We start from the raw sequence: 16,379 nt of genomic DNA on the forward strand, positions 1-16,379 counted from the left end.
TATCTGAGCACGCATTAACCATCACTAAATTGACAGGGCTTTTCATATGTAGATATATATTCATACTGACTTCTTATATACAAATGCATCATTAGATCCAGTGGTATTCTTGTAATAGTTTTCCAAAATGTCACCATCCCTGGAAAAGCCATTCTTCTCATACCATTCTATTGCTGTTTCATTGTCGGTGGCAACATGCACGTATATATCGTGTTGAAAGCTTTCCTTACATTTATCTTCGATATACTTCAACATTAATGAACCAGCTGTCTTTCCACGGTAAGCTTCAAGTACGGCCAATACTTCGATGTACATACCTGCTGGTTTGACTCCGCCGGTCTTATTGGCTATTAATCTGGATTTTACAGCACCAATCGCAATTTCCCCGTAATATGCTAGCTGTGCATAGAATACTCCTTTCGCATTCTTGTCCACAACTTCCTCGAAGTATTCACCTGGATACTGAACCGGTAGCACAACATCAATGATCTTTCTGAATGTTCCTAAATTGTTAGCGTAAACGTTATCAATCGTAACCAATGCTCTACCCATCTTCTCAATTGTCTATATATGGATACCTTACCTGCTGATTCTCAACGTACAGAAAGTACTGGTTTCTAGCAGTAATTCTTGTCATTGTATCTCTCTTGAAGATATTATTTCTTCGGATTATAAGTTCTATGGAATTTTCAAATCAACTGTGTATCTCAGGATCGAAACAGCGAACAATGTTAAAATCGAGAGTGTAATACCAGATACCAGCCTTAGATACACTGTTAGAATTTCCTCTAAACTGCCAAAACAACGAAACCAATCTAACATCGATGCTCAAATGCATAAACTATCATAAACGGACATTCCATACCACTTATTTCCAACTAGCAAAGGGAAATGTGTCTTGGAATATGGCATTGGATCCCGCTATACCCAAAGACAGATCGGTAAAAGCATTTAAAACATCATTGCAGCATACGATAGCAAACAATGCATGGCCATCTGACTCCTCACGAGAGAGAAGAGTACTTTTGGAGTTAATAGCTAAGTTTTCGATTCCTCATGATACACTAAAGAAGCAAATAAAAAGGCTACAGCTATTAATTTTGCAGAAGCGTATAAGTGACGATGACATACACAACGCAATTACTAAGGTTAATTCCAATCAAATCATTAATGTAGTGACACCAAAACCGATCAATTTGCAGAAGGAATTGAAGAACCTTGAGAAAACGGCAACCTTTCACGAACCACGCCAGCGGCCAAAACTACAGAGGCCATTACATCCAACGCCATCACAGCACGAAGTAGGGGTCAAATCTTCAAATAACAATGTGGCTCACCCTAAAAAGGACACTGAAACTGAAACAATTACGGACAAAGACATTGAAGCTTTGAAGAAATTCCTTGAGAGAGCAGAAACTCAAGAGAAACAAATTAAGAAGTTCGTTCTTGAACAACAGAGAAAATATAAATGGTCTTCCAACCAAGGGCCAGCTTCACGTATATCATCAGGATCGTTGCTATTTCAGGAACATTTACCTTCTGTTCGATTGAGGAAGAATTCTTCAGTTGGCTCATACCTTTCGAAATGTGAAAGATATATACACCCGTTTGCGCCGACCGAAGTTAGAGAAATACTTCTCTATGATGTTACTAAATCGAAAGAAAAGATCGAACCACCAGAATCCACTATTCTTGTGCATGTACAAAAGAAGGACCTTTTCGCAGTTGTAAATGGCGGTAGAATAGCACCTGATCAGTTGTTGGCCGTAATAAATCAATACGAGAACGGAGGGTGGAAGTTGATAGGCGATGTGAACAGAGATACTTACAAGATTGTCTTCCAGAAGAATTACATGAGACCAGCACTCATAGAGACCAAAGGAAAAATAGCTATCACTTTATTTGGTATTACCCTAGGATACATAGCCGTTGTCCAACCACTAATCGACTATATTAATTATTTCAATCGATAAATTAATATTGTATACTGTACAATCCGAATGACACTCATATAGGAAAAACAGAATTAAAAATGTATGAATAGTTAATCTTTATATATATATCTATAGTACAATACCCTTCTGATCAACCGTGTGTGTAGAAAATGACATCCGAAATTGATCGACATTATCAGTTCATTTCAATGTCTTTTAATTCACCAATAGGTTTTACAGGTTTTGTTCCCCCAAGAACCTTTTCGCCTTTATCATTGATTCTTATCAGTTTTAAAGTACTCAAACCTCCAAAAGTTTGATTCCAAGCTCTTAAAAAGATCACATTTTCAGGGTCTGTCAGATCTGGGCACAAAAAACCTGACTTGAATTCTTCCATTTCCAAATCTCTTTTATGTTGCAAAAGCTGTTGCCTACCAGTGGGAGGTCTATTCTGTCTTCTCTTAGATTTTAGTTCATTTAATTCATTATCATCGCGGGCAATAAACTCTTGAATTAGTACTGCAGTTTCCTTATAATCGAATACTTCTTTTTCCTTCAAAGAATCAGTTTTAATGGCTGACTGTACAAAAGTCATACGCGCTAACTCGTTGGATCTTTTTTCGTTGTGAGCTCTCTTTTTTGCCTGAACTTTCTCTTCGCGAAGGGTAGCTCTGTTTAGCTGCTGGAATTTGCGCCCTTTTGGGTGAACAGTAAATTTCTTACCCTTTAATCCTTTCTGGATTTTACCCAACGATTTTGTGACAGGCATTTAAAGCGATTTTAATTTGCTAAGATAATGATATTATACCCCGTCTCTTTCTTACTACCAATCTTGCCTGAGTTGATGTGCTCACTAGCTTTTAACATTCAATTTTATAAAGGAGCTCATCGCTGATCTATAATTTCAGTTGCTCATCGCTTTTGAATTTTTTTGCCGAAATCCATGATGAGCAAAAAGAAAAGTTTTTATTGATTTAAAAGTCACGTGATTTGAAATTCAATAGTCCAAATCTATCAGTCCCATCAAGAGATCTCTCATATCATTATCCTTGAGACCGTTCATGTATTTGAATTTACTGAAGTATACCGGACAGTCTTTAGATTGGCACTTGAGTGCAATTTGGTCCAAAGGTGCCATAGCATCTTTATGAAACTTGTATGAACAGGTTTGACAGGTCCTCATAACAGAATGCATCTTAGACTGTTTTAGTCTGACTGACTCTTCCAAAAAAAGGGTGGTGTTGCTTTTATCGATCCTGCATTCACCACATATAGGACTAATGAATTTTGGGTGAACTTTCTTGCGACAGCGCAGACAAGATTTGCCTTTGACGATTGAAGTCAAAGACCTTCCTTCATGGCTGCCGTCATCAGAGTCTACTTTTAGAGGATTAAGAGTATGTTTCATCGATATATACCAATCCATGATATCAACTCCTACTAACTGGAAAAACCGCTGAAGAGGAGGTATAATGTTTTTGACAATGTAGTATGTATAATCCAACCTAGACGTTTTAGACCTTAAGAAAGCCTCCGGTGAGAGGCATCTAGAGCTCAAAGTTTCACCTATTTTTCCCATTTTCACGACATACGGTACTCTCTGCTTGTATTGGGGTTCTGTACGTGCATCTTCTTCCATCATTTGCATGGCAATTTGGGCACCAGGGGGAGCAGTCTTTTCACTTTTATAATGGCCTAGCTTAACTTCTCTAGCGAAACAGAAATCTTGAATATTAACTCTGCCGGTGATAATTTTGTCAAATTCTCCAATTAAGTATTCTTTTACCATGGATAAATCAGTGGTTTCAAACATAATTCTAAGTGCCTTTTCCACGATTTTTTGTTGTGCTGGTGTTCCATCCCTTCGAACAGTTTCTATACCCTTTGCATCGAATTTTGGTTCTTTTTGATATTCAGACTCATAGGAAAAGCCTACATAACGTTTCTTGGTTACTAAAAAGCACGGATGATACACTTTCTCAAACTTCAACTCTATGGGTTTCGGATTCTGTCTTGTTATTTCTTCAGCGATCTGCCTTCCGATTACAAATGCTTCATCTTTCGATTTCCCTGGAAGGTAAACAAATAAACTATCTGTATCTCCATAAACTACTTTAGCCCCCCATTCTTTAGTAGTTTCTATAACCTCGATCGCCCTCTCTAATGTTTCCCTGCCAGTCTGAACTATACTATCTGCAATGTCGGAACATGGCATACGCCCAGAGAATGAAGCAGATGTGTATCCGTACGTGACATTAGCAAGTAATTTTAAGGCTTCCTGCCTATTATCCAACATATTAATAAGGTTATGTTCATCATTAAGTTCCTTCATAGTACTTTTCATTAGAAATCTCGTATCAAGAATGTCCTTTAACATCTTAGCCAAAACTGACTTTCTCAGTTCTTTTTTGACAAAGACGATACCATTTGGTGAGATGGTGATATAATCAGATATTAAAGTTAGTAAATCTTCAGGGATATCATACCTTGTGATACCTATTTCATTATTTTTAGTATTTAATGATTCAACTCTTCCGATAATAGTGCTGTAACAATAATTATATGCCATAACAATGGATGGGTATAATGATTGAAAGTCTAAAACTAATAAAGGACTCTTGTAAAAGGCAGATGAAGGTTCCATCACAAGTGGTATACATTCGAGTGCTTTTTGGTTACGGACCTGCATTCGGCTTGGAGAAATCAGAATGAATTGTTCTGATTTGCAAAGTCTAATTAAAAAGGATTCAACCTTGTATTGTGAGCCACGGTAAAGGACAGAATAAAAGTCAATCCCGATAAGTCTTGCTTGCTCGATGGTTTTTCCAATTATATTCTGAGTCTCTAAAAGCTTGAAATTTACTCGAAGTCTTGTGATCCAGTAAAATAGGAGACACCTTTTTGAAGTTTCGTCCATAGATTCATAGAACTCTGTCCTGGTTTTGTACGAATAAAAAGGTAACCGTTGGTGTAAAACATGAAATGCAATATTTTCTAATGTATAATCGAGAAGATTCAAAGAAGAGCGGAGAGGCCTCCATATGTTTAGCATTTGTCTTCCCGTTATCGAAAATGCTGTTGCGTGAGTGTAACCCCATCTGTCTTTTTTTTTGCTACTCTGGTTATAATCGACTCGAGAGAGTTCATCTTCCACATCATAATCATGTCCCTTGTGACATCTATCAATCAAGTAGCCCCACGAGGAAGAGTGTATTTCGTATCCTGACAAGATATCAGGATCGAAAAACCTCACTAAATCTTCTAATGCATATATCATTTCCAATTCATCGTAATAAGCAGTTATATGAACACTAGGATCGGCAGTTTTCCATGAATTTTCTGTCGAGACATCGTCTAGAAATATCAAAACACCTTCTTGAGTAATATCCAGGTCGAATGGAAAAGTTCCATCTTGCACTTTCCAAAATATCATCCTGACAGCATCATATTTAGGATCTGGAAACTTATCTTCACGAGTATTGACGTGAATTTCCATGGTGAAATGGGTCATTCTATTAGAAGCGTTATTATTTTTTTCTATTTTATTGCTCTTGAACTTGTATCCGAATGGTAGTTCTGGTGTTTTCCCCTCCACCATCGAGAATTTACCTTTGAAAGGCTTCATCGCATTGGCTATTCTTTTAAAAGACGGCTTTGGTCTTATATATTTCCATCTGCTTCTTGCATATACACTTCCTGAAGAAGTTAATGTTGCTGTTGTATCGTTACTACGGATGCTTCTTTTAAAGAGGATATGATCACTTGATAGCTTGAACACTCGACCAGCCATTTCCGTTTGTAGCCTTTTACAATCAAGTGGATTGGAGAAAAATGGATCGTTATACTGAACTTCTTCAATTTGGTTAGCAGATAAACTCTCCTTGATGTTAGCGTGTGTTACGCTAGGTCTGATCATCGGGCGAAATGTTGACTTTCTAATAGCAGATGTTTTTCGTTTTGCCAGTTTCCTAGCAATTGCTTCATTAGCAATATCGTCATGACATGAAGATTCCTCCGCACGTTTGGAACTGACATGTGAAGAGTGCGATTCATTGGAGGAAATATTTAGCAAAATGGGAATATTTTTAGTGTTTGTAGACGCTACTTTTTGTTCACGAACAGAAGTATATTGGTTGTTCAATTTGAATTCTACTTCTGACCAACAGAATACTTTACTACTAGCATTCCTTGGTATTTTGGGCCATAATTCTTGAAGGGCGTCTTTGGTACTTGCAAAAAAATTCTCATTAATGAAAGGATCCACAAAGTTGTCAAAATTTAAAGCTTTTTCTTTGTTAAAAAGGGAAGACATTCGTTTCTTAGCTTCATCAAAGTGTTTCACCAACCTTTCATCTTCTTTCCAATTATATTGTAATTGAGATTCTCGAAATATTTCTTTTAATCCTTCATATTCAGCAAGCCCTTTCCTTTTCCTAAGCAGTTGTATCTCTTTCCATATATCTTTTGTAGAATTAACATATCCTTGATCTGATGTTTGAAGGTCTTTCTTAAGCTCAACAAAATCATGGTGTAAATCCCTGAATTGAATTTCTTCTCTGTTTAAAATGAACTGTGGAATAATATCCATTTCAAGAAAGGTCTTTCCAATTCGATGAAATGGATCTATGTCTAAAACATTTTGATTCGGATGCAAGTGTTTTTTCAAAAAACGTTCCAAAGAGTCCGTGTGCAATATTTCATTCATATCTAGATCAGTTAACAGAACAGGTTGCCGAAAATAGCATTTGGATAGTTTTAACCATCCGCAACCAAATAAGTTATAGTCAGCCATCATTTGCAATAAATAAGGTATATGAGCCTCAAAGACATCCACTTTTGAGGTGAATATTCTGCCATCTCTAAGTAATTCAGAGAGTTTATTACTATATGAACCATTCAAAAGAGTAATTTTATAGTAAGGTTCATATCCTACGTGGTATCCGTAAAATGGAACGCCTTTGACAACGGACACATTAGCAATGTATTTCAGGGAAGTTAGCTTCTCTTTAAAATCTGTTTTGGTAAAAGTTTCAATCATCCGTGTCTCAAGTATTTTGTGCAAACTGGTACATCTATTCCGTATTACTGATGCTTTATCATTCGAATGTCCGTCATATTTGATGAATATGTAAGGGAAAATGCCATGGCAATGAATTAGAACTTTGTGTCCGGTAGATAAACATCCATAGAACCTTAGTACTGGCACCTGAACAAATCGAAGTCCAGGAAGGCTCTTACTAGTTTTACAATCCAATAGAGTTGGGAAGCATTGATAGCTGTCTGAATTATTAATCTGTATGTTGATTTCATTGGAGTCTAAGCTGGAGTCTAAAGAACCAAAAATATCACTCATCTGCAAGTAATCATCATATCAGATTACAGTCACCTTAATGTAGCACAGTTATATCTTCTGATGTAAACGATGTGAATGGTATAAAAGTAATATCCTTGATTAATGGGTGATATACTGTGACCAAACTTCAGATGAGAAATAGCGATGAGCAATCCTGCAAAGTTGGGCTAAACTTGATTATAGTTGGGTATATTAGTATTCATGATTACCCGGATATTGTGATCATTCTGATACGTAATGAATAATCATATTTTAGCTAAAGTGATTCTCGTATACTGGAGTTGTCCGAGATGAAAGTGAGATCTAGTTGAACAACATTCACCGCAAGTTCCTAATCGAATTTAATAGCAAATGTTACTTTAAATTGTTCTAATCTAGATTCTGTGGTATAGGAAGAAATTTGGTGATTCTATAAAATCCACAGTGTGAGGTGTATTTACAATGAATAATGACAACACAAAAGTGTACGTAAGAGTGGCAGGTAAACGACCTGAAAATTTTGTCGAAACAAAACCATTTATTTGGGATTCTCGTCGAGATAAGATTCTATGGACCAAAATCTCAAAAATTGACTCGTTAGAGGATATGGATTGGCAGGAATTGGGGGCTGATTTAGGTGCACCAGAACCCTTTCTCAAAAAACGGAGTTATACTTTATTTCAAAATCAACTAAAAGTTTTATCGAACCAAATAGACGTTACATCTAATACCCGGTCCTCATCAGAGTCACGAAATTCCGTTGACAACAACATTCTCCAAAATTTACAGGCATCAAGAATAATGAATCATAAATTGGATAAGACGGACAACTTAGCCAATAATCAAGAGTCTAGTAGTGAACTTTCGAATTTAAGTGTGAGCAAGTCAGCACTTGAGGACGCATTGATGGATTGTTTACAACTCTGAGAGGCATCTACTACATTTGCATTCAAAAAACCAATTATCCTTCAATATTGCCCTTCTCCGGTTGACGTCAAGGTGTAATATACCCTTGTAATCAATACAGAGCTCTTCTCCCTTCTGCACATCAGTTTGTAGAATGTATTGAAAGACTCTTTCGACCCTCTTTTTCTCCACGTTAGGCACACAGGAATGGTTAAAATATGAGGCCTCCGGATGAACCATATAACCCAGATATTCCCTATCATCGTCCGACTCTGAAGTCTCCCAAATGCCAAATGAGTTTCCATATTCAGAACCAAGGATATGTCTAAAAACTGATGTTGTCATGATATACCTATACTGGGGAGCTAGAGTATAAACCCATTTGAAAACTTTGATCTGAAACTCCAGTAGAACAGGGAATCTCATTATTTTCTCCACTTCATTTGACTGAAGTTTTTCCCACGTATTCCACTTCACACTATTTCGATCCAAATGTGTCATGTTAAATAAACATTCTATCACAAACCTGATACAGGAATAATGATCCTCATCTATCACTGGAAGTTGGTTGGTGGCCTTGGCAAGTTTCATTTTGGAAACTCTAGGCATCCAAGTACTTTCTAAGTCCATCCAACAACTCTCAATTTCCTGATGCATCCGCTTATTATCGTAGTCTTTATACAATTCCGTATCTGTTTCCACGCACAGGCTTTTACCCTGTATCGATTGGAAATGCGTTAATATCATTTCATAATTCAAAATAAGATCAACAATATTCGGTCCACTTAGGAAGAAGTTTTTACACTCTTCAGTACAAAACCAAAGCCCGCTACCTTTGTACTTCTTCTCTAGTTTATGGTTTAACAAGTTCAAATCTAATTTCAGTAGGTCTGCCCAGCTGATCCTAACTTTCATTGGTTTACCACCGTCATATTTCAGGCAAAAATGGCACACTTCCTTACGGAACTCGTGAGAAATACTAGATCCGATCCACTGGGACAAATCTAACAGATGGGTGCCTTTTAACATGCTATTTGAAGCAAAACATGCCCGGCCGCCATATGCTGTACGTTTTACTTCAATTTTGTCATTAATATATACTTCCGCATTCATCCGTGTCCTGTATTATATCTAACTCCCTCACAATTGGCATATATCCATGAATTCTAGTTCGTAATATATAATTCAGAGGATTTTAAGTGTAGATACCTCTGACCAGTTAACATCATATTTTGCCAAGCAGCCCATCTCATTGCATCTCATCGCCTGAAATCAACGCTCCAAATTCCTTTTGAAATTATATCTTCAACTAGATCAGTAGATTTTAAGAGTCACGTGAACTGTAAACATCAGTTCGCGTGGTAGTCTTTCCACTATCGTGTCAAAATTAGATCTTTGACCACAGCAAAAGTAAGGATAGGAAAGGGGAAGGAACTCACAGTTACGACGTAGAAGGAAATCAGAATTTTGCACGTTGTAGTCGCATTATTTGGCTTGCTAAATTTGATTGTTATTGCTCTACCCAATTGCGTTTCCCAGATCATTGAATTGTTTTTAAAACATCATGACACTTTACAAATTATTAACACCTAAAGCATTCGCAGAATTATTATCCAAGGAAACTAAGCGCCGTATTATCCCAGTAGATTCCACCTGGTATTTACCAAACTTGAACAGAAGTGGGAAGCAAGAATTTTTAGATGAAGAACGTCTAAAAGGAGCTGTTTATTTTGATATTGATGGTGTCAAAGACATGAAATCTGAATATCCTCATATGTTACCAGATCTCAGTACTTTCAATAAATCCATGAGTGAATTGGGACTGAAGAAGGATGATATTTTAGTGGTTTATGATAGAATTGGTAACTTTAGCGCACCTAGATGTGCATGGACATTAGCTGTTTTGGGACATGATCCCGTATATCTCTTGAACAATTTCCCTGCCCTGAAACTGTCTGGGTACCCCGTTGAGACTTCTAAAGTGACAAGTTTTACTCCATATGAAATGAGTGAATACGTGTCCGATGTTGATTTGGCAGAGAAAGAAACAGTTTCCTTTGAAGATATGCAGAAATTGGTGTCGACAGGTGATATTAAGAACTACCAGGTTTTGGACGCTAGAAGTCTTCAAAGATTTACTGGTGAGGCGCCAGAACCTAGACCGGGCCTCAGCTCTGGTCACATTCCTGGCGTTCAGCCATTGCCCTTCCTAGAGGTCTTGAACAGTGATAAAACTTTTACTTCAGATCGTGAGGAAATGCTAAAGAAAATACAAGACTTCGTCTCGCAAACCGGCAATGAGTTTGAAACCGATAAACCAACCATTGCAATGTGTGGTACTGGTGTCACAGGTGTCATAATCAAGACTGCATTAGAGATTTCAGGTGTCAAGAATGTCAGACTCTACGACGGGTCTTGGACCGAATGGGTGATGAAAGATGGAGAAGTGGCTAAAGGAAGTTAAGAGAAATACTTCGATAGAATGAGTGATTTCCCATACACTGAATGTAGGGAAGATGTGAAACATGCAGTACTACCTGAAAGAACAGTAGCTCTGCATCCCTGACACTTGAAAAGAACCCTGCGCAAATCAATAATTGCCCACAATTGGTTTATACTATATTTTCAGTATGTATGCTAGGAAAAATCTGTAATGATATATTGATCAAAATTAAAGTGTTTAAGTGTTAGAAAAGGTTTAATTAACATAGAACAAAAGGTAGATGAGCTGATAGCCCGACCATTACCACTCGCAGGAGAAGCTAGAAAAAAGGAAATGGAGTTTGTAGAATTCAGCGAGGTTTCTGAGACCACTAAGACATCGTCTCTTCCGCAGGGCCATGAATGGACCGTTCAAGTTCCAGCAGGATCAAAGCTAACAGTTATTGTGAAGTATGGGATCGCTGAGATACTGGGAACAGAGCTTGCCAACGATGTGCCCTACACATTCCAAGGTGTAATAGTGAACATCTATGCTATTGAACGATCTATGATCGAATGGAAGTGTTTAGAAGAGCTTGAGCCAAAAGTTTCGGAAAATAAGTCATATCATGCCTACATATACAATCTAAATTTTGCATTAGAAAGATTACGACTCTCTAGTTTCAATGGACCTAGAGTACTAATAGTAGGTAACGCCTCAACTGGAAAATCATCGCTAGCTCAAATGCTATGCTCATACGCGTTGAAGATTAGACATTATCAACCGTTGTTAGTGAACTTGAACCCACAAGATGGTGTTTTTTCTTTGCCAGGTTCAATTACAGCGACACCCATTTCTGAGTTGCTAGATGTTGAAAGTTCTATATGGGGTCAGAGTATTACTACAGGTGCTACCAAGCTCCATAACAAGCAACCTCTTGTTAAAAATTACGGCTTGGAAAATATCAGAGATAATAGACCACTATATTTATCGACGATTACACAACTAGCATCGGGCGTGCAACAGAGATTAAAGAACGATCCAATAGTAAGAAGGTCTGGCGTAATAATTGATACCCCTAAACTTTCACATCTTGACACCGAAGATTGGTCCGAAGTTGGCCACATGATAGAACAATTCGATATTAACGCAATAGTGGTATGTGCAGAAAGTGATGACTTAGCTATCGAATTGAGTGAAGTATTCAGGACTAAAATAGGATCAATTGTAAGAATTCCGCCACCAGGTTCAATTATCGCAATTGATGATATCATGAGAAGAGCTTTACAGAGGGTTCAAATAAGAGAGTACTTTTATGGTACCACAGAAACAGTCCTAAGTCCATACACTATGGGTGCTGGGTTTGAAGAATTAACAGTTTTCAGGCCAAGAAATATCTCTGAATATGGAGAGGATAAAAAGGATGTTGATCTAACAGTATTTGACAAAATTGAAGTCAACAGCTCAAACTTACAGCACGCTATTATCGCTATCACTAATATATCTAGAAAAGAAAGCCAAGATAAACTTAACACTGCATCGATAATCGGGTACGGTTTGATCACAGAAGTGAATGATTCAAAGAAAAAACTCAGGGTATTACTTCCAGTACCGAGTAGAATACCAGATAGAGCTATGATTCTCACCGAGTACAGATACTTGGAATGATTCTTACTTATAATTCTTTCATAGTCATTGTTTACATATTTATGAAAAATGTCAACAAAATCGGATACTTTATTTAATGATAGGATATACACAAATGCGAATAAGATACACCGAAAAGGAAACTAATATATAGAAGCATTAAGATTGCTGCTGAGGTTCATTATGACCGTCGAATTCCAAAAAATTAGGGTAGTAACTGGCTATGATCCGTATGATCTCAGCTGTGTGGCGTTACTCGTATTATATTGCCTAGGGGAAATAAACTTGTCCCTCCATAACATCACACGAATATTACAAATAGTTCCAAATGATGAACTGGATAGCGTTGGGCTTCCAACATTAGAGAATCTAGTTTTATATCTCCGAAAGAACGAGGATAGTCAAACTAAGGCTTCCTTTAAGTTGATCAATCTCATATTTTCTATCTCCAGTTTTAACCACATTCAAGAATTGATTCATCATTTAAGAGATGCAATAATAGTTTCTCCAGATCAACAAGGAGTCCTTTCGAAATTCAGGAGAATTTTATGTCGTTCAAGTGTGATTTGCGAACTTCTACCGCGTGTTATAATAGACTCCAATATCAGCGAATTCTTCGTTGAAGATATTCATCAAATAGTCGAATCTTTTCAGGCATTCAAAACTAGGTTTTTATCCTGTGATATATCAAACATTTACAGAGAGGATATCAACAATTCATCAAATTTGACGAGCAGGATATTCTCACATACTCATACGAATGATTGTTTTCCAGAATCACCTTTTATAACCAATCAAGGTATAGGCAATTCATTGCCATGGTTAATAGTATCAGCAGACAAATTTAAGGTTATATTGAACTATGCCCTCCAAATTTCTATGAAAGACATAAATTTAGGCTCAGAACTTGCTGAAACCATTATTAGATACACAAATTTGAATGATCGAACCCGCTTTCCAGATATTCTACTTCTTGAAATTGTATTGCTACGAAAGTCGAAGAATTACCAGGGAACAATTGACAAAATGTATCAATATTTCGACTACTGCCGAAATTCCAACGTTTCTGTGTCTTCATCAACCAACTTTTCCCATATATGCCAAACATTCACTCTCAGTAGCCTATACCAAGATCATGGCTCACCGGAATTTGCGTTGAAAACACTTCACGAATTAATAGATACTATCAGAGAAAAGTCAGATGTACATGGATTGAGCCATTTGTGGGATATTTTAATCCACCATCTTCTTTTGTACCCAGATGAATCAAGGGTTCTTCAAAAGAGCATTTACGAGTTATTGAGACCTTTCAATGATAAAAAGAATACATCACCCGAAATGTTACAATATTGGTATACATTTCAGGTTGCAATGAATTTACATCAAAATGGTTATATTCCCGATATTTTGGAACTGGCAACCAAGGTAAGCGCTCTTTCTAACTACGGATTGATGGATCATATGAATCGTGTGTCCACTGAGGTACTTTTAATGACATGGTCTTTTGTTGGATTTGATGATATGGCTTGTTGTTTTGGTAAACCTTTTTTAAATAACGTGAAGAAACATAGGCAGCTCACGAATGTTGAAAAGCTACTTGAAGATAAGTACTATTCTGAAGCAATTAAAAAAGTTGAGGCCTTGCTTAATGAAGTGAACGCTAAAAATTTTAGTATTTCTTTCAAATTTGCTTGTACACAAATGAGCATTCGCATCATGCTCGCAGCTGGGAATGCTGCTCGTGCTCAACCGATAATTCGTCAATATATCGACAAATGTCGAGAAACAAAAAATGATCATGAATTATCCAAGGCCATATTGTGCATGGTCAGAATGTTAAATGGATGGCAGCAATATCAAGATAGTTATAAGCTCATGAATTCGAATTTGAGTATTCTTTTGCAATATTCAGGATCTATGAAAGAGGAAGCTAAACAACTATACAAGGAAACCTCATTAGCATTGGAGAATAAAGTTGGATCGGAGTGAAGCGTGAATACAAAACTATAACAGAATCTCATAGTCCTTGTCGCTAAAACCAAAAATAGAGTCGTTAATTTCAACAATTGGAACAACGGAAGGTCTACCGTGCGCACAGTGGAATGGCTGCTGACATTTCGATAAATCAGATATCATAACATCACATTCTGTTCTAGAAAGTGACGTACCAAACATAATTGCCGACCTACATGATTTAGAATTTATAATTTCAGTATACACTCTTGGCATATGCGGAACCATAATCCACCATTTATTCGACGAGTGCTGTTCTTTCATTAATTGTGTTATCCTCCTACGTTTGCTACTTCTTAGGTCGTAGATGTGTTGTAATAAAACATGCTTTAAGAAAGCACTGTCATGTTTAATTTTTTCATGAAAGAATTCTGGGGCTTTGATCAACTCTATGACAGATGAACGTGTGTCAATATCTTTAATCTCTAATACAATTCCCCATGTGTCAAATTCAGGTATGGATTCACGAAACCAACCGGCCTCCTCGGCAGAAATGTTCATTTTCATGTTTAACTTCACATAATTAAAGCATTTGTTCATACACTTGATAATTGTTTCCTTGAGCATGTTTTCTACCAAAATCCTCTCATGACAAGCATGTTGGTCTAACATCAGTAAAGTTCCGCCCGATTTTACAAGTATGAATTTAAGGTCCACTTGTTGTATTACTTCAAAATTTCTAATTTGGGACTTAGATAATTTGAAGTCACTGACAGCATGATTTTTCAAATAAGAGGATTCTGTGCCAGCTAAATTTAATTTTTGTATATCAAATTCTGAATCATAATGATGATCACGGCATTGACGACCTCCTGTGGTATTTTCCAGCAACCGTGAAAATATTCCCCTAGTTCTTGGAGGTGATTTTAATATTTCCAATACTTTGTTATTTTGCGGCTTGTGTACTCGATTTCCATTTGCATGTTTGTTGGTTGGTTTCACAGCAAGTTCCACTCGTTTTGTATTCGTGAAATAATGGGCTGTTTCAAAATAAGAAGAATTATCGAATGTTGACACGTCAACACCAGGTTCATATCCAAGATGCTTCAAAAACGATGACATTACATTAAGTATCAAAGGACAGAGAGTTTTAAGCGTTCCCGATTGAAAAATCGTCTTCCCTGGATCTTGTATGAGATCAGAAATTTCTAAAGGCACTTCACAACCGATTATAAACAACGGATAGGCAGAGTAAGGTGACCCGACACTTTTTACAGAATATGAATCCCAATTCTTTTCAACATATTTTGTTGATTGAAACAATTTATTGACGGCTGAAAAGAATCTTGAATCACTGTACTTTCTTCCATTTATGAAGATATACTGGTAATCCTTTGACTGAATTGGATTAATAGAAACAATACCTTTGACTGTATGTGATTTAAATGAGGCAGATACAAATTTTAATTGTTTGCGTGGCAATATTTCTCCAAATATGTTATGGAAGCAGGTATCCAACTGTTTTGGATATGGTTCCAGGGTACTTACGGCAATGGAAGAAATTCGTAGCTGCTGATTAATGAATACAGATACGTCCAATGTTGGAAATTTTATTAGTACTGTTAGAATTTCTGTCCTGATCGCACTAACCAAATCCGATATCGATTGTTTTTCCATCATTTTGCGACGAACAGGATAATTGTAGAAAACGTCTGATATTTTGATGACCGTTCCGCTAAGTGCACCTTTCATCAAAGGAAATTTACCCTCATCCGAAATAAAAGCGGGTGCTGGCAATTCTCTAGCCCATATTCCACTATAATCCTTTGATTTAGATATTATCAGAACTTTACTACATTGTAGCATCAGATGTAACGCTTCCCCGCGGAATCCATACGAGCTAATTGCAGGCAACTGCTGCAAGGATTCTAATTTTGAAGTGATATTGTGACCGCCTAACAAATTAAGGTCACTAGGAGTAATTCCAAAACCATTATCCTGTACTTCTATGATAAACCTTTCGGTATTTATATCTACTTTTATTTTCGTAGCATCGGCGTCAACGCTGTTCTGAACTAACTCCCTAACAACAGCCGTTGTTGATACTACAGATTCATGTGACTTTAAACGACTCGATACGGTATCATCAAGCCTTTTGATACTCATTCACCCTAAGCAATATCCT

General features: G+C 37.0%; 10 protein-coding genes across 10 annotated transcripts; 5 read left to right on the top strand and 5 right to left on the bottom strand.

Annotated features, from left to right (window-relative positions):
• Positions 1-60: 60 nt before the first annotated feature.
• Positions 61-552, bottom strand: NAT5 (peptide alpha-N-acetyltransferase subunit NAT5; the record flags this gene model as incomplete). Its single annotated transcript, XM_452637.1, has 1 exon — positions 61-552. One exon carries the CDS (start codon positions 550-552, stop codon positions 61-63), a length of 492 nt encoding a protein of 163 aa, XP_452637.1.
• A 272-nt stretch (positions 553-824) lies between these two features.
• On the top strand, positions 825-1,973 carry MRX4 (Mrx4p; the record flags this gene model as incomplete). Its single annotated transcript, XM_452638.1, has 1 exon — positions 825-1,973. The coding sequence occupies one exon, from the start codon at positions 825-827 to the stop codon at positions 1,971-1,973; it is 1,149 nt and encodes a 382-aa protein (XP_452638.1).
• A 157-nt stretch (positions 1,974-2,130) lies between these two features.
• On the bottom strand, positions 2,131-2,703 carry TMA16 (Tma16p; the record flags this gene model as incomplete). Its single annotated transcript, XM_452639.1, has 1 exon — positions 2,131-2,703. The coding sequence occupies one exon, from the start codon at positions 2,701-2,703 to the stop codon at positions 2,131-2,133; it is 573 nt and encodes a 190-aa protein (XP_452639.1).
• Positions 2,704-2,931: 228 nt separating this feature from the next.
• Positions 2,932-7,287, bottom strand: REV3 (DNA-directed DNA polymerase; the record flags this gene model as incomplete). The annotated part of the gene is made up of 1 exon (XM_452640.1): positions 2,932-7,287. The coding sequence occupies one exon, from the start codon at positions 7,285-7,287 to the stop codon at positions 2,932-2,934; it is 4,356 nt and encodes a 1,451-aa protein (XP_452640.1).
• A 441-nt stretch (positions 7,288-7,728) lies between these two features.
• Positions 7,729-8,193, top strand: ATG29 (Atg29p; the record flags this gene model as incomplete). Its single annotated transcript, XM_452641.1, has 1 exon — positions 7,729-8,193. The coding sequence occupies one exon, from the start codon at positions 7,729-7,731 to the stop codon at positions 8,191-8,193; it is 465 nt and encodes a 154-aa protein (XP_452641.1).
• SET6 (Set6p) lies at positions 8,182-9,285 on the bottom strand (the record flags this gene model as incomplete). Its single annotated transcript, XM_452642.1, has 1 exon — positions 8,182-9,285. The coding sequence occupies one exon, from the start codon at positions 9,283-9,285 to the stop codon at positions 8,182-8,184; it is 1,104 nt and encodes a 367-aa protein (XP_452642.1).
• Positions 9,286-9,736: 451 nt separating this feature from the next.
• On the top strand, positions 9,737-10,636 carry TUM1 (thiosulfate sulfurtransferase; the record flags this gene model as incomplete). Its single annotated transcript, XM_452643.1, has 1 exon — positions 9,737-10,636. The coding sequence occupies one exon, from the start codon at positions 9,737-9,739 to the stop codon at positions 10,634-10,636; it is 900 nt and encodes a 299-aa protein (XP_452643.1).
• Positions 10,637-10,948: 312 nt separating this feature from the next.
• On the top strand, positions 10,949-12,262 carry CLP1 (cleavage polyadenylation factor subunit CLP1; the record flags this gene model as incomplete). The annotated part of the gene is made up of 1 exon (XM_452644.1): positions 10,949-12,262. One exon carries the CDS (start codon positions 10,949-10,951, stop codon positions 12,260-12,262), a length of 1,314 nt encoding a protein of 437 aa, XP_452644.1.
• A 162-nt stretch (positions 12,263-12,424) lies between these two features.
• Positions 12,425-14,230, top strand: APC5 (anaphase promoting complex subunit 5; the record flags this gene model as incomplete). Its single annotated transcript, XM_452645.1, has 1 exon — positions 12,425-14,230. One exon carries the CDS (start codon positions 12,425-12,427, stop codon positions 14,228-14,230), a length of 1,806 nt encoding a protein of 601 aa, XP_452645.1.
• A 15-nt stretch (positions 14,231-14,245) lies between these two features.
• On the bottom strand, positions 14,246-16,360 carry MLH3 (mismatch repair protein MLH3; the record flags this gene model as incomplete). Its single annotated transcript, XM_452646.1, has 1 exon — positions 14,246-16,360. One exon carries the CDS (start codon positions 16,358-16,360, stop codon positions 14,246-14,248), a length of 2,115 nt encoding a protein of 704 aa, XP_452646.1.
• Positions 16,361-16,379: the final 19 nt, after the last annotated feature.

This window comes from Kluyveromyces lactis (assembly GCF_000002515.2).
Source record: "Kluyveromyces lactis strain NRRL Y-1140 chromosome C complete sequence".
Lineage (NCBI taxonomy): Eukaryota > Fungi > Ascomycota > Saccharomycetes > Saccharomycetales > Saccharomycetaceae > Kluyveromyces > Kluyveromyces lactis.